Raw genomic sequence first — 23709 nt, 5'->3', positions numbered from 1 at the left:
GGCTCTTACTCTTGAGCTCTTCAAGAAATTTAAATAAATCATTTTCTTTCATTATTGCAATCCGGGCAGCATTAGCAAAGGCAGCCATGCTTGAGCTTGGAGGTGTGCATATGTCTGGCTTAAGTGTCCTTTTTCCATAGCCCGTAGTGTAGGGACTCCACAACATTCCTGGGCAAGTATGCTGGAATTTTCTTTGGAAATAGCTTTAAAAAAAAAAAGCAATTCAGAAATGGATACAAAGAGATATAGGACAAAAATTTTAAAAAGTCAAGTTGCTAGTTACATATGCTGAAGAAACTTATTTTAAATCGAATTTGCATATTCACTCAATAATATTTGAGTGCCTATTTCTGTGATATTTATAGAATATTTACTGATACCTTCCACAGGCCATTTGACTATTTATATCTGTATTCCTTGGCTTTTGGTCTCCTTTTTCTCCCCAAGGCTTCCCAGAGTTTTTGTTTTTTGTTTTTTTTTTTGAGGCGGAGTCTCACTCTGTCGCCCAGGCTGGAGTGCAGTGGCGCAGTCTCGGCTCACTGCAAGCTCCGCCTCCCGGGTTCACGCCATTCTCCTGCCTCAGCCTCTCCGAGTAGCTGGGACTACAGGCGCCCGCCACCACGCCTGGCTAATTTTTTTGTATTTTTAGTAGAGACGGGGTTTCACCGTGGTCTTAATCTCCTGACCTCGTGATCCGCCCGCCTCGGCCTCCCAAAGTGCTGGGATTACAAGCGTGAGCCACCGCGCCCGGCCTGTTTTTGTTTTTTTTTTAGAGAGAGATGAGGTCTTGTTATGTTGCCAGGCTGGACTGGAACTCCTGGGCTCAAATTCTCCTCCCTCTTGAACCTCCTGAGTAGCTGGGACTATAGGTACCTGCTATCATGTCCAGCTCTGACCTCCCTGTTTTGTTTAGAAAAATACGTATGAATTACGATCCTTGACAAACACTTAAGTGGTACCAGCTTGAATACAAACATTAATTATTATTACTTTGTGTTAGGTTTAAAAATGCAACTTTTGTTTTAAATTAAAAGAAATTCTCATTGCAGAGAATTTGGAAAACATAGAAAAGTATAAAAAAGAAAAGAAAATACTACCAGTAAGCTTATGATCTGGAGTAAATCACTATTGATTGCATTTCTTTCCTATCTTTTTTTTTTGGAGTGTATGTGTATGAACAGACTTAGAAGATGTGTTACTGGGCGTTTTAGGTTATACATCCTTTAAGAATAAGTACAGCTGGCAGGCTGTATATGATAAAGGACTCTGATCCATAGTATAAACATCTGACTTACAAACATGCATGCCTCGAATATCAGTGACTGTGGTGGTAAGTGATCAGCTTCCTCCTTGCTGCCAGAACAGTGGACTTCTCTCTGCAGCTATGGTAGGGATCTGCTTACTGCTGCTGAGGTGGAAGGACTTGCTTCTCACTGCTTTGGTAGTGGAACCTCTCACATCTCAGTGTTCTGAGCAGAAGAGCATCACTTCATGCTGTCTCAGAGGACAAAGTGTAGGACCTTGCTTCTCATTAATACATAGGCTGATTTCTTCCTGTTACAGCAATGGGAGGCTTCACTACTCTCTGGGATGGTGACAGGCAACCTTTCCTTTCCTCTCAGGAAGAGGGAAAGGACTCATTCTAAATGTTGGGGCTGAAGCAGTGGTTGGTAGGAAATGTGCCTATGGTGTTCTGATTACAGTCTGACTTATGATCAGATACTTTCTTCCCTAGCCTTGAACTCAACCATTGACGATGTCATCACTTGCCTCTGAAAATGGCATAATGTAATGTAATTCCCACCAGGTCCTTCAAGGCTCAGTTTTTCTTTCCCTCAGAGTATTCTCTATATACCCTATGGCTCTGAGTGTGGTCTTCAGCACCACTGGGAAAATACAAATTGTGGGAAATACAAATTCTTGGCCCTGACTACACACCTATTAACTTAGAAATCCTGTAGCCTAACAATGTGTTTTAACAATCACTCCAGCTGATTCTGACACAGTGCAAGTCTGAGAACTTTTGCTCCTGTCTATAGTTTCCTTTCTTTTTTTTTTTTATTATACTTTAGGGTTTTAGGGTACATGTGCACAATGTGCAGGTTTGTTACATATGTATCCATGTGCCATGTTGATTTCCTGCACCCATTAACTCGTCATTTAGCATTAGGTGTATCTCCTAATGCTGTCCCTCCCCCCTCCCCCCACCCCACAACAGTCCCCGGAGTGTGATGTTCCCCTTCCTGTGTCCATGAGTTCTCATTGTTCAATTCCCACCTATGAGTGAGAACATGCGGTGTTTGGTTTTTTGTCCTTGCGATAGTTTACTGAGAATGATGTTTTCCAGTTTCATCCATGTCCCTACAAAGGACACGAACTCATCATTTTTTATGGCTGCATAATATTCCATGGTGTATATGTGCCACATTTTCTTAATCCAGTCTATCGTTGTTGGACATTTGGGTTGGTTCCAACTCTTTGCTATTGTGAATAGTGCCGCAATAAACATACGTGTGCATGTGTCTTTATAGCAGCATGATTTATAGTCCTTTGGGTATATACCCAGTAATGGGATGGCTGGGTCAAATGGTATTTCTAGTTCTAGATCCCTGAGGAATCGCCACACTGACTTCCACAATGGTTGAACTAGTTTACAGTCCCACTAACAGTGTAAAAGTGTTCCTATTTCTCCACATCCTCTCCAGCACCTGTTGTTTCCTGATTTTTTAATGATGGCCATTCTAACTGGTGTGAGATGGTATCTCACCGTGGTTTTGATTTGCATTTCTCTGATGGCCAGTGATGATGAGCATTTCTTCATGTGTTTTTTGGCTGCATAAATGTCTTCTTTTGAGAAGTGTCTGTTCATGTCCTTTGCCCACTTTTTGATGGGGTTGTTTGTTTTTTTCTTGTAAATTTGTTTGAGTTCATTGTAGATTCTGGATATTAGCCCTTTGTCAAATGAGTAGGTTGCAAAAATTTTCTCCCATTCTGTAGGTTGTCTGTTCACTCTGATGGTAGTTTCTTTTGCTGTGCAGAAGCTCTTTAGTTTAATGAGATCCCATTTGTCAATTTTGGCTTTTGTTGCCATTGCTTTTGGTGTTTTAGACATGAAGTCCTTGCCCACACCTATGTCCTGAACGGTATTGCCTAGGTTTTCTTGTAGGATTTTAATGGTTTTAGGTCTAACATATAAGTCTTTAATCCATCTTGAATTAATTTTTGTATAAGGTGTAAGGAAGGGATCCAGTTTCAGCTTTCTACGTATGGCTAGCCAGTTTTCCCAGCACCATTTATTAAATAGGGAATCCTTTCCCCATTTCTTGTTTTTGTCAGGTTTGTCAAAGATCAGATAGTTGTAGATATGCGGCATCATTTCTGAGGGCTCTGTTCTGTTCCATTGATCTATGTCTCTGTTGTGGTACCAGTACCATGCTGTTTTGGTTACTGTAGCCTTGTAGTATAGTTTAAAGTCAGGTAGTGTGATGCCTCCAGCTTTGTTCTTTTGGCTTAGGATTGACTTGGCGATGTGGGCTCTTTTTTGGTTCCATATGAACTTTAAAGTAGTTTTTTCCAATTCTGTGAAGAAAGTCATTGGTAGCTTGATGGGGATGGCATTGAATCTATAAATTACCTTGGGCAGTATGGCCATTTTCACGATATTGATTCTTCCAACCCATGAGCATGGAATGTTCTTCCATTTGTTTGTATCCTCTTTTATTTCATTGAGCAGTGGTTTGTAGTTCTCCTTGAAGAGGTCCTTCACATCCCTTGTAAGTTGGATTCCTAGGTATTTTATTCTCTTTGAAGCAATTGTGAATGGGAGTTCACTCATGATTTGGCTCTCTGTTTGTCTTATAGTTTCCTTTCTTCCTTGAAATTCTAATCTTTGCTTAACAATTTATGTCACATTATATTTTATAACTAATTGTTTCATGTATATTACATACCAAAACTAGTGGCTTGTGTTTGTATTTGCTGTCTTTATTATTATTATTATTATTTTTTGAGATTGAGTTTTGCTCTCGTTGCCCAGGCTGGAGTGCAATGGCGCGATCTTGGCTCACTGCAACCTCTACTTCCTGGGTTCAAGCGATTCCCCTGCCTCAGCTTCCTGAATAGCTGGGATTAAAGGCATGCGCCACCATGCCTGGCTAATTTTGTACTTTTAGTAGAGACGGGGTTTCTCCATGTTGGTCAGGCTGGTCTTGAACTCCCAACCTCAGGTGATCCATCCGCCTCGGCCTCCCAAAGTGCTGGGATTACAAGCGTGAGCCACCGCGCCCAGCCTGCTATTTATTATTATTATGTTTATTTTAGAGACAGAGTCTCACGGTCTCCCAGGCTGGAGTACAAGGGTGCAAGGCTCACTACAGCCTTGAACTCCTGGCCTCAAGCAGTCCTTTTGCCTCTGCCTCTTGAGTAGCTGGGACCACAGGTGCAAGCCACCCTGCCTGGCTAATTTTTAAATTTTTTGTAGAGAGTTTCCCTACATTGCCCAGGCAGGTCTTGAACTTCTGGGCTCGAGTGATCTTCCTGCTTTGGGCTCCCAAAGCTTTGGGATTACAAGAGTGAGCCACCATGCCTAGCCTGTATTTGCTTTTAATAACTATATAATTTTGCTAGATTTGCATATCCCTGTTTCCCGGAATTCCTGGGCATATCTAAAAATATAGGAAAGATATTCTTTGCCACACAATATTACAAAGTATAATAAAAGAAAATAGGGCCAGGCGTGGTGGCTCACGCTTGTAATCCCAGCACTTTGGGAGGCCAAAGTGGAAGGATCACCTGAGGTCAGGAATTCAAGACCAGCCTGGCCAATATGGTGAAACCCTGTCTTTACTAAAAACACAAACACTAGCCGGGCGTGGTGGTGGTGGTGCGTGCCCATAATCCCAGCTACTTGGGAGGCTGAGGCCAGAGAATCGCTTGAATACTGGAGGTTGCAGTGAGCTGAGATCGTGCCATTGCACTCCAGCCTGGGTGACGAGAGCGAAACTCTGTCTCAAAAAAAAAAAAAAAAAAGAAGTATAATAAAAGAAAATATACATTCTATAAACCTATATTCACAATAAAGGATCAGTCTGTATAGGGGCCCAAGTGTTCTGGGCAAGCCCAGTCTTTACTCATTTCCCTCACTCACCTCCAGTGATGTCCTGGCTTGTAGTAGGCTTTTCCTCTGCTGAGGTTTCACACCTTCCTGACAGTCCAGTGAATTCACTGACACCATTCTAACTGTGTGATCCTGGGCATATTATTCAATTTTTAAGGTGCCTCAATTCCCTTATCTGGGAATAGGGGTAATGATAGTATCTACTTCATAGTGTTAAATGAAATAATATACATAAAGACTTCAGGGTGGTGTCAGGAGCATAGTAACAACTCAGCATATGTAAGGTGTTGTTGTTATTTCTCTAGTTCCTCGCAAGATCCATGATCAAACACACAGGACTTCTATATACTTCACTTTTTGTTTTCTTGAAGAGATCTACCCACCTGGAATGGTTTCAGTGCATAGTTATTGACCCAGAGTTATTCGTCACCACCATCCTAGGGAGGAAGTCCCTTTGTCTGTCTCCTTTTTGGATCTTCTGTTTCCTGGATCCTGTTTTCCTTTTTTTTTTTTTTTTTTTTTTTTGAGACAAGGTCTTGCTCTGTCACCCAGGCTGGAATGCAGCGACCTCCTGGGCTCAAGTGATCCTCCTGCTTCAGCCTCCTGAGTAGCTGGGACTACAGGCACATGCCACGTCTGACTAATAAAAAAATTTTTTTTTTTTTTTTGCAGAGATAGGATCTCCCTATGTTGCCCAGGCTGGTCTTGAACTCCTGGGCTCAAGTGATCCTTCTGCCTCAGTCTCCCAAAGTGCTGGGATTATAGGTGTGAGCTGCCTGTTTTCCTACTTATGTATACTCCCTCATCTTGGTAGGGTGTATCCTTCAATAGCTTCCTAAGGAAGAATGCATAAGTACATTTTTTGAGGCTTGGTAACTGGAAAGTGTCTTTTCTTTTTATACTTTGCAGTTTGGCTGGGTAGATTGGAAATCATTTTTTCTGAGGCACTGGTCCATTATTTTCTGGCTTTCAGTGCTGTACTTGAGAAGTCTTATGTTTCCTTTTTGCATGCAGAAAAGTAAATTTTTTTCCTTATTGGAAACTTTTAGCATCTTTTTCCTGATGTTCTGAAATGTTATAGTAATGTGCCATGTGTGGGTATGGGTCTTTTATCATTCATTGTGCTGGACATTCAATGGATACTTTAAACCTATAAACTCATGTATGTGAGTTCTGGGAAATCTTCTAGGACTATTTTTTTTTTGATGATTTCCTGCCTTCATTTGGTTTTCTTGTTCATCTTTTAGAATGCTTACTATTTGGAATGTTGGACTGATTTTCTCATCTTTTTTTTTTTTTTTTTGAGACGGAGTCTCGCTCTGTCGCCCAGGCTGGAGTGCAGTGGCGCAATCTCGGCTCACTGCAAGCTCCGCCTCCCGGGTTCACGCCATTCTCCTGCCTCAGCCTCTCCGAGTAGCTGGAACTACAGGCGCCCGCCACCACGCCCGGCTAATTTTTTGTATTTTTAGTAGAGACGGGGTTTCACCGTGGTCTCGAACTTCTGACCTCGTGATCTTCCCGCCTCGGCCTCCCAAAGTGCTGGGATTACAAGCATGAGCCACCGCGCCCGGCCGATTTTCTCATCTTTTCTAATGCTGTTTTCTCTTTTTCTAATATTCTGAGAGATTTTCTTAATTGAAATTTTCACTTCTTCTATTCTATTTTTAATTTCCAAGAGCTTCAACTTTCTTCTTTCTTTTGAATGTTTCTTTTATATAGTTTCCTATTCAAATTTCATGAATGCAAATTACCCCTCATATCTTGGAGGATATTACAATAATTTTTCTGTATCATGCATTATCTCTACTTCTTCAGTTTGTTCTTCTTTCTTTTTTGTTCTTCTTTCTTTCCTTGTTTTAATATTTCTTTACTATTAATCTAAGATTAATAATTTAATAATAATCTTCCTTAAATATCTTTTTTTTTTTAAAGAGATGGGAGCATCATTATGTTACCCAGGCTGGACGTGAACTCCGGGGTTCAAGTGGTCCTTTTGCCTCATCCTTTTGAGTAGCTGGGACTACAGGCATGTGCCACTATGTCCAGCTCTTAAATGTCCCTTGATTCCTTGGGTGTCTATTCATATTTTAGAATGAGAGTAAGCACTTGTTAAGTCCAATTGGAAGCTCTTTGGTGTGTTAAATCTTATTGATGGGAGCTCTACTGTCAGGTAATTGGTTGGAGCCTTGTTTCATCAAGAGACTTTTTAACTGTGAGTGTGGGTTTTTTCTCTTGGGCTAGTCAATTTCCCTGAAGACTAATCGTCTACAGTTTTACTTGGGTGATATAAGTCTAGCTTCCAACACATTGGGAATATGGAAGGAGAAGGGGGCTAGTGGGAGGTCTTGCCATTCAGTAAGTACATTTTCTTTTCTTTCTTTTTTGAGACAGAGTCTTGCTCTGTCACCCAGGCTGGAGTGCAGTGGCCTGATCTCGGCTCACTGCAACCTCCACCTCCTGGGTTCAAGCGATTCTTGTGTCTCAGCCTCCCAAGTAGCTGGGATTACAGGTGTGTGCCACCATGCCTGGCTAATTTTTGTATTTTTAGTAGAGATGGGGTTTCGCCATGTTGGCCAGACTGGTCTCGAAGCAATCTGCCTGCCTCAGCCTCCCAAAGTGTTAGGATTACAGGCAGAAGCCACTGTGCCCAGCCCCCTTTGCTTCCTCTACTTTCCAGAGCTATTTTTCTTACCTCTTCATTTGTCTCTTGGCCATCAGTCTGTCTTTCTACCAGACTTTTCTATATACTATTTCCAGGTCAAACTCCGCCACTCCTCTATCAAAATCTTTCTTCCTCACTGCTCCCCTCTCCCAGCACTTTGGCTCCCCACTGCTTGGAGGAAATCTTAGAGGAGATTTTCTATAATCTGGATCCAGTACATATTTTCCACCTTATCTCTTCCTGTTTCCCTACACAAATATCATGTTGTAGCCAAACAAATGTAGACTGTTTTCTTTTTTTTTTTTTGAGACGGAGTCTCGCTCTGTCACCTAGGCTGGAGTGCAGTGGCACAATCTCCGCTCACTGCAAACTCCGCCTCCTGGGTTCATGCCATTCTCCTGCCTCAGCCTTCCGAGTAGCTGGGACCACAGGCGCCCACCACCACGCACGCCCGGCTAATTTTTTGTGATTGTTTTCTAAGTCTTTTTCTCACAACATTCTCTTATTGAACTGCTGAATCAGATATTTAATAGCTGTATAATCTTGGGAAAGTCAATTAAATTCAACAAGTATTAAGTGCCTAGTTTGTTTTGTGCTGTGTGTTAGGTGCGGGAAAAAATGAATAAGCCTGACATGGTCCCTGCCCTTCTAGAGCTCACAATCTAATGGACAAGGCTGCCTGTTAAACCTGTAACTTCAACAGTGCAATGTGCTGTATGATAGGGAGAGAAGAGCATGTAGGAGCAAGCCTGACCCAGAATTGGGGGTCAGAGAAGGCCTTTCAGAGGGAGTGACTACTCACAGGGACAGAAAGGATAAACAGGAGTCAGCTAAGCATAGATAGGTAGAGTGGGTTGAATTGTGTTTCCCAAAAAGATGTCCAAGTCCTAAGCCCTGTACCTGTTGTGGGACCTTCTTTGGAAAGTATCTTTGCAGATGTAATTAAATTAAAGATCTTGAGATGAGATCATCCTGGATTTAGGGTGGGTCCTAAGTCTAATGACTGGTGACCTTATAAAAGAAAGGAGAGGGAGATTTGAGACAAAAATAGAAGAAGGCATTGTGAAAATGAAGGCACAGATAGGAATTATGCTGCCACAGGCCAAGGAATGCCAGGAATCACTGGAGGCTGGAATTTCCAGGGAAGGATTCTCGCCTGGAGAAGGAAGGGGTGTGGCCTTACTGACACCGTCTGGCCTCCAGAACTGGGAGAGAATAATTTTTATTGTTTTAAGCCACAGAGTTTGTGGTAATTTTATTAATTAATTTATTTTAGAGATGGCGGTCTTGCTATGTTGCCTAGGCTGGAGTGCAGTGGCTATTCACAGGCATAGTTCTGCTGCTGATCAGCATAGGAGTTTTAACCTGCTCTGTTTCTGACCTAGGCTGGTTCACCACTCCTTAGGCAACCTGGTGGTCCCCTGCTCCTGGGAGGTCACCATATTGATGCTGAACTTAGTGTAGAAACCTGATTGGCATAGTGCACTATAGCTCAGAGCTCTTGGGGCTGAAGGGATCCTCCTGCCTCAGCCTCCCAAGTAGCTGGAACTACAGGCCTGTACCACTGTTCCTGGCTATGGTAATTTTTTATGACAGCCCTAGGAAACTGACTCACAAAGGGGGAAACTGTTTTAGGCAAATACCAGGAGGTGAGAGAGCATGGAGTATTTGAGGATACGAGTTAAACGTAATCTAGGGTGTGAGAGGGGAAGTTACAAGAGATGAGGGCTGGGCACAACTGCTGTCACCTATAATCCCAGCACTTTGGGAGGCTGATGGGGGTGGATAACTTGAGGTCAGGAGTTCAAGACCAGCTTGAGCAACGTGGTGAAACCCTGTCTTTACAAAAAAAATGCAAAGATTAGCCAGGCATGGTAGTGCATGCTTGTAGTCCCAGCTACTCCGGGAAGCTGAAATGAGAGGATTGCTTGAGTCTGGGAGATAGAGGCTGCAACGAGCCTTGATCGCCCCACTGCACTCCAGCACTCTAGCCTGGGAGATAAGAGAACAAGACTCTGTGGAGAGACAGAGAGAGATATATGAGACTGGAGGTTAAGCAAAGGATATATTATGAAGGACCTTTAAAATGTCACGTTAAGTTAGAACTTTTTCATAGGAAACATGAGAGGTCACTGTAGGCTTTTTAGAAGGTAAGTGATGTGATGATATGATTAGATTTGTGCTTGGCATTGTAGGCCACTTAAATATTTTCTAATATATTCAGTTATGATCTGGCTGCAGTGTGGAAAGTGGATGGAGATGGCAAAAATGGAAACAGAGTGACAAGGCAGGATACTGCAGTTAAGTCCAAGAAGATAGTGACTTACTTACGCTAGGGTAGTTTCTGTGGGGATAGAGAGAAGTGCATGGCTTTCATGTTGAGGAGGTAAGATAGACAGGGCTTAGTGATTGGTTGGATGTAGAGAGTGAGAGAGCAGTGACAACTGAGGATTATGCTGCGCCTTTGGCTCAGACAGTTGGGTAAATACACTGAGTTGGCAAAACCATGCACGGAGATCTGAAACTCAAGTGGAAGAACTATAGAAGTATCTGTGGACACAGAGATACAAACTACCATCAGATATAAACACCTCTACACAAATAAACTAGAAAATCTAGAAGAAATGGATAAATTCCTGGATACGTACACCCTCCAAAGACTAAACTAGGAAGAAGTTGAATCCCTGACTAGACCAATAACGGGCTCTGAAATTGAGGCAATAATTAAGAGCCTATGAACCAAAAAAAGTCCAGGACCAGGCGGATTCACAGCCAAAATCTACCAGAGGTACAAAGAGGAGCTGGTACCATTCCTTCTGAAACTATTCTAATCAATAGAAAAAGAGGGAATCCTCCCTAACTCATTTTATGAGGCCAGCATCATCCTGATACCAAAGCCTGGCAGAGACACAACAAAAAAAGAAAATTTTAGACCAATATCCCTGATGAACATCAGTGCGAAAATCCTCAATAAAATACTGACAAACCGAATCCAGCAGCACATCAAAAAGCTTATCCACCATAATCAAGTGGGCTTCATCCCTGGGATGCAAGGCTGGTTCAACATACGCAAATCAATAAACATAACCCATTATATAAACAGAACCAAAGACAAAAACCACATGATTATCTCAACAGATGCAGAAAAGACCTTTGACAAAATTCAACAGCCCTTCATGCTAAAAACTCTCAATAAATTAGGTATTGATGGGACATATCTCAAAATAATAAGAGCTATTTTTGACAAACCCACAGCCAATATCATACTGCGTGGCAAAAACCGGAAGCATTCCCTTTGAAAACTGGCACAAGACAGGGATGCCCTCTCTCACCACTCCTATTCAACATAGTGTTGGAAGTTCTGGCCAGGGCAATCAGGCAAGAGAAAGAAATAAAGGGTATTCAATTAGGAAAAGAGGTAGTCAAATTGTCCCTGTTTGCAGATGACATGATTGTATATTTAGAAAACCCCATTGTCTCAGCCCAAAATCTCCTTAAGCTGATAAGCAACTTCAGCAAAGTCTCAGGATACAAAATCAATGTGCAAAAATCACAAACATTCCTATACACCAATAACAGACAAACAGAGAGCCAAATCATGAATGAACTCCCATTCACAATTCTACCATTAACCAAATCAAGACCTGCTTTTTCAGGAAATTAAATAATTATCTTTGCCACTTATTTGACATTTATTTAACATATTTTGGATTATGTTACTTCTATTTATTTAAATATCCACATATTTCTGACTTTTCTCTCCATTCATATATATATATATGTGTGTGTGCATGTGTGTATACATATATAATTATTATTTTTTCTTTCTTTCTTTTGAGACAGGGTCTCATTTTGTTACCCACGCTGGAGTGCAGTGGGGTGAACATGGCTCACTGTAGCCTTGACCCCCAGGCTCAAGCAATCCTCCTGCTTTAGCCCTTTAAGTAGCTGAGACAACAGGTGTGTGCCACCACGGTGGCTAATTTTTTGTTTTTTTGCATATAAAAATTTATCACTACAGTTTTTTTTTTTTTTTTTTTTTTGAGACTAAGTCTCACCCTGTTGTCCAGGCTGGAGTGCAGTGGTACGATCTCGGCTCACTGCAACCTCTACCTCCCAGATTCAAGCAATTCTTGTGCCTTGGCCTTTTGAGTAGCTGGGATTACAGGTGTGCAGCACCACACCCGGTTAATTTTTAAATTTTTAGTAGAGACAGGGTTTCACCATGTTGGCCAGGCTGGTCTCGAACTCCTGGCTTCAAGCAATCCACCTGCCTTGGTCTCCCAAAGTGTTGGAATTACAAGCGTGAGCTACCACGCCTGGCCCATCACTACAGTGTTTTCACCATTAAAGTTTATGATCTTGGTCTTTCCTTCGTGCCTTTGTATAGGGCCAAAAGAGAGACATTGGGCACTTTGAAACCTTAAAGCAGACTCCAGGAATATCGCCTTTTTTTTTTTTTTTTGAGATGGAGTCTCGCTCTCATTGCCCAGGCTGGAGTTCAGTGGCATGATCTAGGCTCACTGCAACCTCTGCCTCCCAGGTTCAAGTGATTCTCCTGCCTCAGCCTCCTGAGTAACTGGGATTACAGGCGCCTGCCACTGTGCCTGGCTAATTTTTTTAAATTTTTAGTAGAGACGGGGTTTCACCATGTTGGCCAGGCTGGTCTCGAACTCCTGACCTCATGATCCACCTGCCTTGGCCTCCCAAAGTGCTGGGATTACAACCGTGAGCCACTGTGCTCGGCCCAGCATGATCTTTTTAACCAAATCCAGCAACAAGAACTTTATCGTTCTTGTTGAACTTTCAGCAACAAGAACTTTTCAGCAACAAGAACTTTCAGCAACAAGAACTTTTTCTCAATAAAGTTCAAGCAACCACCATTGGCTACAAAGGCTGTGATTTTCTTGCTATTCTTGATCAGCTAGATGCTGGCACACTTCCTGATGGCAGAATTTGGCTGTTTGGTTTCAACCCCTACTTTTTCCAGCACAATTCCTTTTGCATGAGAAGCACCTCTCATGCAACCCTCAAAAGGGTTGGCCTTCAGGGCTGTGCCCAAATGGGCTTTCTTGTACTGTTTTTCATGCCACTTCTGGTCTCGTCAGTGACTGTGGAACTTCCTAGCAGCACGAAGTCCATGACACTTGCCCATCCTGCTGGCACCACGGGCCTAAGTGAAAGAGCTAATTTTTGTAGAGATGGGTTTCACCAGGTTGCCCAGGCTGGTCTCAAACTCATGGCCTCAAGTGATCCATGCACCTCAGCCTCTCAAAGTGTCTCCATTTATACATTAAATACTATGTCTTAAATATTTTTAATCTCCTTAGGTATCAGGCACTAGCAAGATGACCAGATAAATAATAACCAGATAAGATAACCAGATACATAACAGCCACGCCACAATAACAATAAAAACGCCAACATCAGCTAACATTTCCTAAGCACTTACTGGGTGTGAGAGGCAGTATAGGGAGATAGATAAGAGCATGAGTTCTGGAATCAGACTTAGCTAAAATATAGGTACCATTCCCTCTTGGGCAAGTTATTTAACTGACCTGTGCTGCAGTTTTTTCATCTGTAAAGTGGGAGTGATGATAGTATATACTCATTAGGGAGGTGAGGATTAAATTAGATAATATGTATATTCTTTTTTAAAAAAATTTATTTTTATTTTATTTTTTTAGAGGACGGTCTCACTCTGTTGCCCAGGTTGGAGTGTAGTGGTACAATCACAGCTCACTGTGACCTCAAATTCCTGGGCTCAAATGAGCTTCTTGAATAGCTTAGACTACAGGTATTCACCACCATGCCTAGTTAATTTTTTTAATTTTGTAGAGATGAGGGTCTTGCTATATTGCCCAGCTGGTATGGAGCTTCTGGCCTTAAGTCATCCTCCCATCTCAGCCCCCTGAGTAGCTGAGATTATAGGTGTGAGCCATGGTGCCTGGCTATAATTTTTTTTAAACGAAGCTTCAATTTTCTTTTTTTTTCTTTTTTATTTTTTTGAGATGAACTCTCACTCTGTTGCCCAGGCTGGAGTGCAGTGGAGTGATCTTGGCTCACTGCAACCCTCCGCATCCCAGGTTCAAGCTATTCTCTTGCCTCAGCCTCACGAGTAGCTGAGATTACAGGTGCCTGCCACTACACCCGGCTAATTTTTGTATTTTTAGCAGAGACGGGATTTCACCATGTTGGCCAGGCTGGTCTCAAATTCCTGACCTGTGATTCGCCTGCCTCAGCCTCCCAAAGTGCTGAGATTACAGGTGTGAGCCACCACGCCCAGCTGAAGCTTCAATTTTCAAGATAATATGTGTATGCTTAGTCTAGTTACTTCCACATGATAATAATAGCTAACATTTATTGAGCTCTTATAATGTGCTAAGCACTTCACATGTATTGTCACACATCAGCCCCACAATTGTCCTATACGGTAGGTATTATTATTATCATTCCCTTTTTATAGATGAGGAAACTGAGATTGAGAAGTTAAACAATATGTTGAATTTGTGTACCAACATCAGGCTTTACTAAGTGTCTTTGAGTTGGAATGAAAAGTAGAATTTTGTGCATCCTCTATTCTACATCTGACAGAGAGATAGGAGAGTATAAATAGACTACTTATTGAGGGGCAGAAGAATATTTTTACATTGTTGGTGGAATTCTATACTCTTAAGTCTCTCTAGGTGGGAGACTGGAATGCTTTGAAGGAGTATAAATTGAAAAGACTGACAATAGCAACATTTGTTTAAGATAATGATAAAAACAGATTGAGGTGATTTACTCTCAGCGCTACTTGCTGGAATAAATAATGCAGTTGGTGTGTGTTATTTATTTAAAGGATGAGAATTAAAGGTTTAAAGGATGAGAATGTTTCCTCATCCTTTATTCTCAAGTCTAATTCTGGCTCTGCTCTAGTCCAAAGGCTACTTTCGGAGGTCTGAATTTGCTGTACCTCATCTCTGAGTTAGAGATTTTTGAGAGCCCCTGGTAGTTTCAGCATGAACAAGAGTGTCTTATATTCCAAATTGGATTTCTAATCCCACCCAAAATTATTCCTGGAAAAGTCTTGTTCTGCTGGAATTCTTTTTTTTTTTTTTTTTTTTTGAGACAGAGTCTTGCTCTGTCCCCCAGACTGGAGTGCAGTGGCGCAATCTCGGCTCACTGCAAGCTCCGCCTCCCGGGTTCACGCCATTCTCCTGCCTCAGCCTCCCGAGTAGCTGGGACTACAGGCGTCCGCCACCACGCCCGGCTGATTTTTTTTTTTTGTATTTTTAGTAGAGACGGGGTTTCACCGTGTTAGCCAGGATGGTCTCGATCTTCTGACCTTGTGATCCGCCCGCCTCGGCCTCCCAAAGTGCTGGGATTACAAGCTTGAGCCACTGCGCCCAGCCATCTGCTGGAATTCTTTGGCCTGAGATAGAGGAGGCTAAAATTTCTTGGTTGTCTTAGGTCCTCAGTGGGGCCCTTGGGTGGTCTGAGGTCAGCCTTGCAGTTTTAGAGCTGGGCAGGACTGTGGAGATGAGGGAATAAGGTCTCATGTTGTAGCACAAGGGCATTTGCCCAGATACCTTCTTCTCCTGTGGAGTTGGATGTTAGTGAGAGCTGACTGCCATGTTAATATCTTCATAATGCTTCTGAGAAGGCTGTTTTTGCTCCTTTCCTTCTCACTTACCTTACTATTTCTATTATAGACTTTCTGGGTAGGGCTGAAATCTCTAGAAGCCTTGATAGGATTTCAAACAATAGGATTCCTGGGTTGCCAGCTAAATCTAAACAGGTCTCCTTTTCTGGAACTATGGAGGGAAAACAAAAGATAGATTTTTAAATACCTTCTGAAATAAGAAATTGACCACTTCTTTACTGATTATTTACAATAATAACATCAAGTCAGGAACTAGAGGTACAGTAAAACATTAAAAGTCTGTTCTATTTGGTAGAAAGGCCATTTTGGTTACTGAGCAGACAGAATAAAATGGAATGTTAAAAAATACTTTTAGTTCAATAACTTCTAAGAAAATGTAGTAATATTTTTAACACAAACATGAATTTTGTGTTAATGATTATTATCTGGTTCTAGGCAAAGATTCTAGGCAAACTCCCATTACTATAGTACTGCTTGTAAGAAATAACTTCTCTTTATCCTAAGAACAGTTCATAGCTTATGAATGAATATATTTTCAAAACTGTATACAGTATTTGGAAATTGGAATGTTTATCCTGGAAAACATGAATAATGGTTAGCTTTTCCAAGGCAGCCTGTTAAACGTATAAACAAACCATGAGGGGATTAATGACAATATTTCAAGTAGAACTACACATCATTTATAACCTTGGGGGAGAAATAATAGAAAAATTATTTTCTATTAGTTAGTGGAAGCACGTGACACCTTAATGCTCTCTAACCTCCAGCAGACTCTCCAGCCCTAGCATTGAGGGTAGAGGCTTCATCAGTGTGGGGAAGGTATTTTTTTAAGAACAGTAAATTATCGATACCCTAGATTTACATGAGAGAGTGCATTTTTCTTTTTCTGAAACAAAATTTTTTTTTAAATAAAAGGAATGCCTCCCAAAGTAGTGCAAACACACATTATAGGCTGGGGGTGGTGGCTCACGCCTGTAATCCCAGCACTTTGGGAGGCTGAGGCAGGTGGATCATGAGCTCAGGAGATCGAGACCATCCTGGCTAATACTGTGAAACCCCATCTCTACTAAAAATACAAAAAATTAGCCGGGCGTGGTGGCGGGCGCCTGTAGTCCCAGCTACTGGGAGGCTGAGGCAGGAGAATGGCATGAACCCGGGGGGCGAGCTTGCAGTGAGCTGAGATTGCACCACTGCACTCCAGCCTGGGTGACAGAGCAAGACTCCGTCTCAAAAAAAAAAGACAAAATAATTCAGACATTATAGAAGGCAGCCACATTTTTCTACGCCAGTCACTCCTTCAGTGTTCTCATTGGAGACCAAAGGGCAGTGTCTCTTGCAGTAGGCGTTTGGATAGTGCAAGTGCCTGCTTGATTTAGTTAACACTGTACCAATTTGTTTAGCAAATACTGTTCTGGAGAAGCAGTACAAAAGTAACTCACATCCCAGACTACACCTTCCTGACCTGTCTCCCAACTGGAAGCCTGTGAATGATCTTTGCTGTGCAGTGAGTTGTAGCTGCCCAACTGCCTTCTGTTCATAACGTCTCTACTCACCCACCGCCTTGAGGAAGAGATTCTTATCTGTTAGCACCTTGATAAAGTCTGAGAAATTCACCTTCCCATCTCCTGCAACAAAAATCTGAGACTCAGGACAAGGATAAGATGTATTTTAATTATCAGAGTATATATTAAATATAAAAATTAAAACACTCTGGATGATTTAATATTAAAAACAGGGCATTTCAGGGCTGGAAATATGCTCAGGTGAGCCCTGGTCTTCTTGAAGTGGTCTTAGCACCATTACATGAGTCCTCCACAGCCCACAGAAGCAACGGTGGTTGTAAACATCCAGCCAGGAGCACCCAGCCATTGCAGTCTGTCCGCCTGCCCCTTTCTCAGAGACTGGCCATGTTTGCAAGGAATCTGTCCTGTCTTCCCATGCTATAACTGCCCCTATTATTCCTATTATAACATCTCCAAGCTGTATTCCATTTCCTCTAAAATTGAAGGATGATGAGTATTATTAGAGGGGTATGTGTATGTTTCCATGAAATAATAGAAAATTTTGACACAGTTAGTAGAAGCAAGTGACACCTTAAGTGACATTGAATGACAGGTGGAACTGATGTTGATTGAATAGGGCACTAGCAGTTGGGTGGGGAGAGGTGAGAGGAGATAATATGCTGCATATATTTTTCACACAGCATATCAGTTTGGGCTACTAATAATTCGGTCAGTATATTCACTAAAAACATTATCTGTGGCTGGGCGTGGTGGCTCATGCCTGTAATTCCAGAACTTTGGGAGGCCGAGGCGGGCGGATCACGAGGTCAGGAGATTGAGACCATCCTGGCTAACATGGTGAAACTCTGTCTCTACTAAAAATACAAAAAATTAGCCGGACGTGGTGGCGGGCCCTGTAGTCCCAGCTACTCAGGAGACTGAGGCAGGAGAATGGCATGAACCCAGGAGGCGGAGGTTGCAGTGAGCTGAGATTGTGCCACTGCACTCCAGCCTGGGCGACAGAGCAAGACTCCGTCTCAAAAAAAAAATTATCTGTATGCTTTAAAAATACCAACAAAAGTGCTGTGGCATTTAAAATTCAATATAGGTGGGACTTGATGGAAAAAAAAGATTTGTTCTATTTTGATTCAAACAGAAACAAAAGGCTTGAATTCTCTTGGTAACATGTCATTATTAACATTGTTACTGCTTTTGTACATCAGGACAGGTAACCTGAATTTGATACTGCAATCAGACAATCACTCTTAGCTTCCACACAGCGTTTTTCAAATAGTCCATTTTCTAGGATTAATTTGATTTCACAACTTGTACACATACCTCACTGATCTCCTTAAAGGGACATACATACATACATACACAGACACACAGACACACACATATATGTGTGTGTCCCTTTAAGGCTATATATATATGTGTGTGTGTGTGTATACATAGATATATGGATATATACATATATGTATATTTGTATATAGTATTCAAATATATAGTCTACAAACATATAATATACAAATTATATATATATATATTTGGGGGGCAAGTAAATAAGGTTTGTTTCTCATGTTTATACAGTCATTAAAAGAAAACAATATATTCACAAAAATCTTTTATGGGAAAAACAATGAGAAGCCAAAGGACTCACGATCAATATCAGCACATTTCAATTCATTATAGACATCATGCTTGGTTAGATTCATTCCCAGCTTAGCTACAGTGCACATCAGTCCATGGAAATCAATACAGCCAGTTTTGTCCTTGTTGAAGAAGTTGTAGGCATCTTGGAAAGCTGGGGAAATAGGATTATGTTATTCAGGACAGTTGTTCAAGAAGAAGTACATACACTAATAGGAGTAGGGCAGACAATATAGTTGACTGGAGATCATGTTCTAAAAAAAGGATTGTGAAAAAAATGAATGCTTAATAGACATTTCTTATAAAGGACAGTATCCTTCCATGGAACTTGAACTGGAATGAACTAACTGTTGCAAAACCAAGTGTTGGTAGGTAAGATGGCTTTCCAAAGATATCCACACCGTAATCCCTTAACCTGTGAATATGCTATCTTACATGGCAAAAGGGACTTTGCACATATAATTAAGATAGATTATTCTGGGCTCAATCTAATTACATGATCCCTTATATAGCTAGAAGCCAGAGAGATGTGGCAGAAATCAGAGAGGTTTAGAGCATGAGAAAGACCTGACCCACCATTGCTGATTTATCAGCCAGGAACTTCTCTGCTTGCTAAAGAGGCTGAGAAGCTCCTGGCTGATAAACAGTAAAGAAACTGGAATGTCAGCCCTACAAGAGAAAAGAACAGAATTCTGCCAAAAATCTGAATGAGACTGGGAGCAGATTCTCCTCCAGGAGATCCTCGTGGATCACGAGGTCAGGAGATTGAGACCATCCTGGCTAAGGCCAGGCTGGCCAACACCTTAATTTCAGTCCTATAAGACACAGAGAAGAGAAACCAGCTGTACCCACCTGGGCTTCTGACTTATAGAACTCTGAGATAATAAATTTGTGTTGTTTTAAGCTGTTATGTTTGTGGCAATTTGTTACAGCAGCAATAGAAAACTAATCTGTCAAACTGGACCCAAATTACATATATGTGTGTGTATGTTTTGTATGGATCCAAAGTTTTTCAAAGAAATAGTCAAGGCACTAACTGGAGCCAAAATTACATATGTATTTTCTGAAATTAGTGAATGAGGAAATAAACCTGGAACAAAATATATCCCAAATGACACCTGAATAAAACTTACTTCATATCACATTCAAGTCTCAGCGTCTCTATGTATAAGAGTGATTAATCTCCTACAGAGATAATGATACCTGCTCTGTAAGTGTGTAATGTAAAAAGGTAACATCTTTCTCCTTGATAAAAGGTAGGCTTCTCTAGGGCTGGAACCGAACTATCTCTGACTTGTTTCTGTTTTTCCCACTATCTCTTGCATGTTAGTAGGCAGTCAACAAATATTGATTGCATGCTTTCCATGGACCAGGTATTGCTCCAAGTGTTTTGGATACATTAGTGCACTAAATAGACAAAGATCTGTGACTTCATATAAATGTAATAAATAGGTAAACTAGATGCCATTTTAGAAGGTGGTATGTACCATGGAAAAAAGAAAAAGTAATTCTGGGTGGATGATTAGAAAGAAGAAAAGAAATAGAATTCCTACACACTCCCACCTCCATGTCTACTTCCTGACCAGCACCTGTACCTGCATGATCTTCCCTCCCTTGTGGATTGGAACTCATCCCCTCTCTCATATTCAAAGAATTTACTGAAGAAAGGGTCTCCTCTTAGGTAAGGGAAATATCATTTTTTCATTTTCTATTATATCAATCCTATTGTTGTATAAACTTTTGCTATTTCTCCCTTAAAAAGTACATTGTGACCCCATTTCCCCCTCCGGCTATTGCTACCTCTGCCATTTGTCTCTTCTTCCTATTGAAAATTTAGTCATTTATGGCCGGGCGTGGTGGCTCATGCCTGTAGTCCCAGCACTTTGGGAGGCCAAGGCGGGTGGATCACGAGGTCAGGAGATCAAGACCATCCTGGCTAACACGGTGAAACCCTGTCTCTACTAAAAATACAAAAAATTAGCCGGGCGTGGTGGTGGGCGCCTGTAGTCCCAGCTACTCGGGAGGCTGAGGCAGGAGAATGGCGTGAACCCCGGGGGGCGGAGCCTGCAGTGAGCCAAGATCGCACCACTGCACTCCAGCCTGGGGGACAGCGTGAGACTCCATCTCAGAAAAAAAAAAGAAAAAAATTAGCAATTTATTTCTATCAGTGTGGATTCATGGATGTTTATTTTATACTTTGGGTTATAGTCAATTCTATATTATTAATTTTTATTGCTCAAATAGAAAAAGTTGGTGGAAGGCAGAGTATATGGATACAGATGCTGGTAAGGAGGTAGACATGGAGGTGAGAGTCTATGGAAATTCTACTCTGATTGCTTCAGTTTTCTTCAGGAAAGTAAGGAGACCAATTGACAGTAAGGATGGGAGATGCTGGGGATCTTGAAGTATTCAATAAATATTTGTAGAATGAACAAATTAACCTCTCATAGGAAAGTTGTGAGGATTAAGCACTGTAACGAACACATTTTCTAGTTTCCATATTTGATGTTTTGATATCTGGGGCCTTGCTGGCCCTGGAGGGACTGCCCCTCTCAGGGCTGGTCAATTCCTAGAAATAGTAACTACTAGCTTGTGAGTGTGTCTTTCCTCTGCAAACCATCCAATTCCATAGACCATATTCCATAGACCATATCCTCAACCACCTGCCTTCTCCACCTCTTACAGTCAGAGCCACTACTTCCCTGCCCTAGTCATCCCAGGGCTAGGTACCAGACAACTAGGGACAGCCCTTACATGCCAGAGCCCACTGAAGTCGTTTAAACTAGCTAACCCCATACCTACTTACCCTGCCTTGTCCATTCCTTTTTGCAGAAACCACAATAGAGTTTCTTGTCCACATGCTGCCCCTGCCCACTTCCTGACTGACCCTGGTGCTTCCTCTTGTGGCCCCACATGCTTGGCTTGCTGTGCCCTGTTTCTAGGGATCTGTGAGTATGAAAAACTTCCTTTGTGGCCATCATTTCTGTGTCTGCATGTCTCACCATATCTGACTAAAATAGACCCCTTAAAATGAGCACCAAAGTATCTTAAGGCACTTTAGAAACCTTAAAGGTCTATAAAACCATAAGCTGTTATTATTAAGGCATTTAGCTCAGTTTTACAATGAAAAATGCCAATCTGATCATGACAATCCTTTGCGTTTTCCAAACCGAAATTCCCAGCAATAAAGGTTGATTGATTATAGAATGAACAAATTAACCTCTCGTAGGAAAGTTGAGGATTAAGCACTGTAAAGAACACATTTTCTAGTTTCCATATTTGATGTTTTGCTATCTGGGGCCTTGCTGGCCCTGGAGGGACTGCCCCTCTCAGGGCTGGTCAAGGTCGATTGATTCTATGATTCATTTCTGTCTCCTGGGTCAATTTCTAAATTGGTTCTAAATTTAGTGGGGTAAAGCATCAGCCTCTCCAGAAACCAGACACAACCCAAACACAGCCACACTTGACTTCTTTGAATTTTTCTAGTGCATCATGCTTTCCCTTTTCTCTGGCCTTTGTAGATTCTGTTCTTTCTGCCTAGAACACTCCTCTCAGCGCTATTTGCCTGATTTACTCCAATTCGTCATTCAGCCTTCTCTGGGACTCCCTTTCTTCCCTCACAAGACCAAATTAGGAGGCTTTCCTTTAAGCTCCTTAACACTCCATACTTTTCCTATCATAACTTGTGTTATATTGTAATTTAAATGATTTATTCAGCAAGTTCATGCCTTTTTTGTTTTCGAGACGGAGTCTCGCTTTGTCACCCAGGCTGGTGTGCAGTGGTGCAATCTCGGCTTACTGCAACCTCCGCTTCCTGGGTTCAAGCAATTCTCCCTGCCTCAGCCTCCCAAATAGCTGGGATTACAGGTGCCCGCCACCACGCTCTGCTAATTTTTGTATTTTTAGTAGAGACAAGGTTTCACCATATTGGCCAAGCTGGTCTCAGACTCCTGACCTCAGGTGATCGGCCTGGCCTGCCTCAGCCTCCCAAAGTGCTGAGATTACAGGCATGAGCCACTGTGCCTGGCAAGTCATGGTTTAACAGCCTGTCTTCCCTATTAGACTTCCTATCAGGACAGGGACCACGTCTGACTTGTTTTGTTGTTTCCCACACCTAGTACATTTTTGGCATTAAATAAATATTTGTTGTTTGGATGAATAAACTTTAGCCAGTGTAGCTCATTTTATATTTTTTTCTTTGAGAAATCCTAGGACTGTAGCTGTGTTTGTGTTCTTTATTACTTGATTTATATTTGTTCTTTTGTTATTTTTGTTCTTTTTGCATTTGTTCTTCTTTTCCACACCCACAAGTTCTTTTTTGAATACAGTTATTTGACCAGCACTGCCTAAATTCTAGGGAGATGTCCATTTAAAAGCAATTTCCCTCCTGTCCCACAAAAATGTAAGGTTTTTTTCCTTTCTCTCAAATGATGGTGGTGTAGACAACCCTTGAAATCTCAGATCTTTCTTAGAGAAGAAAGGATCAGACATATTAAGGAGCTGTTGTTCATGCTTCAATTTTGAGGATGATTCTCATTACCTGCCATTTGTGAAGCACTTAGCTTCTTTTCTTTGTGTTGTAATTGGCATTGAAGAGATCCTGGTAAGTCTCTATCCCTGAGGAAAGATATGAAAATATTTAGATTTACTACATATGTGAAACCAGCAGATATTAGTCCTATTCATCAGTTTCTGCTTACTGGAATGAATGTAGCATCTCAATGTATCCAGTCTACTATCCTAAGGGATCTTCTATTTAGGATAGCCAATAGCTACAGGATGAACAGTGAGAAAATGTTGGCCACTGAAATCCACCTCTGCCCTAAACTTGCCCATCACCCCTCCCTTAAAAAATTATAATTTCAGTCCAGCCATGGTGGCTCATACCTCTACTCCTAGCCCTTTGGGAGGTCAAAGCAAGAGGATCGCTTGAGCCCAGGAGTTCAAGACCAGCTTGGGCAACATAGCTGTCTCTATTTTTTGTCTCTACAAAAAATAAAAAAAAAATTAGCCAGGTGTGGTGGCACAGGCCTGTAGTCCTAGCCACTCAGGAGGCTGAGGTGGGAGAATTGCTTGTGCCTGGGAGGTCACGGCTGCAGTGAGTCATGATTGCACCACTATGCTTCAGCCTGGG

The 23709-nt window shown here is 41.7% G+C and overlaps 1 protein-coding gene and 1 pseudogene across 6 annotated transcripts in view; both read right to left on the bottom strand.

The window, feature by feature from the left end:
- Positions 1 to 23709, bottom strand: part of EFCAB3 (EF-hand calcium binding domain 3) — a 46889-nt gene that overhangs the window by 5613 nt on the left and 17567 nt on the right. For 5 of the 6 annotated variants that reach the window (XM_055257559.2, XM_055257561.2, XM_055257562.2 and 2 more), the window contains 5 exons: positions 23116 to 23192; positions 18586 to 18729; positions 16977 to 17048; positions 15454 to 15574; positions 10 to 203 (listed from right to left, as the gene is read on the bottom strand). In XM_055257559.2, coding sequence (XP_055113534.1) covers positions 10 to 203; positions 15454 to 15574; positions 16977 to 17048; positions 18586 to 18729; positions 23116 to 23192 — 608 coding nt within the window. The remainder of the gene's footprint in view (positions 1 to 9; positions 204 to 15453; positions 15575 to 16976; positions 17049 to 18585; positions 18730 to 23115; positions 23193 to 23709) is intronic. The other variant, XM_055257560.2, reaches the window with a different exon arrangement.
- LOC129470124 (small ribosomal subunit protein uS12-like) lies at positions 11975 to 12956 on the bottom strand (annotated as a pseudogene).

Source organism: Symphalangus syndactylus, chromosome 20 (genome assembly GCF_028878055.3).
Source record: "Symphalangus syndactylus isolate Jambi chromosome 20, NHGRI_mSymSyn1-v2.1_pri, whole genome shotgun sequence".
Taxonomy (NCBI): domain Eukaryota; kingdom Metazoa; phylum Chordata; class Mammalia; order Primates; family Hylobatidae; genus Symphalangus; species Symphalangus syndactylus.
This window is presented reverse-complemented; position numbering and strand designations above follow the sequence as displayed.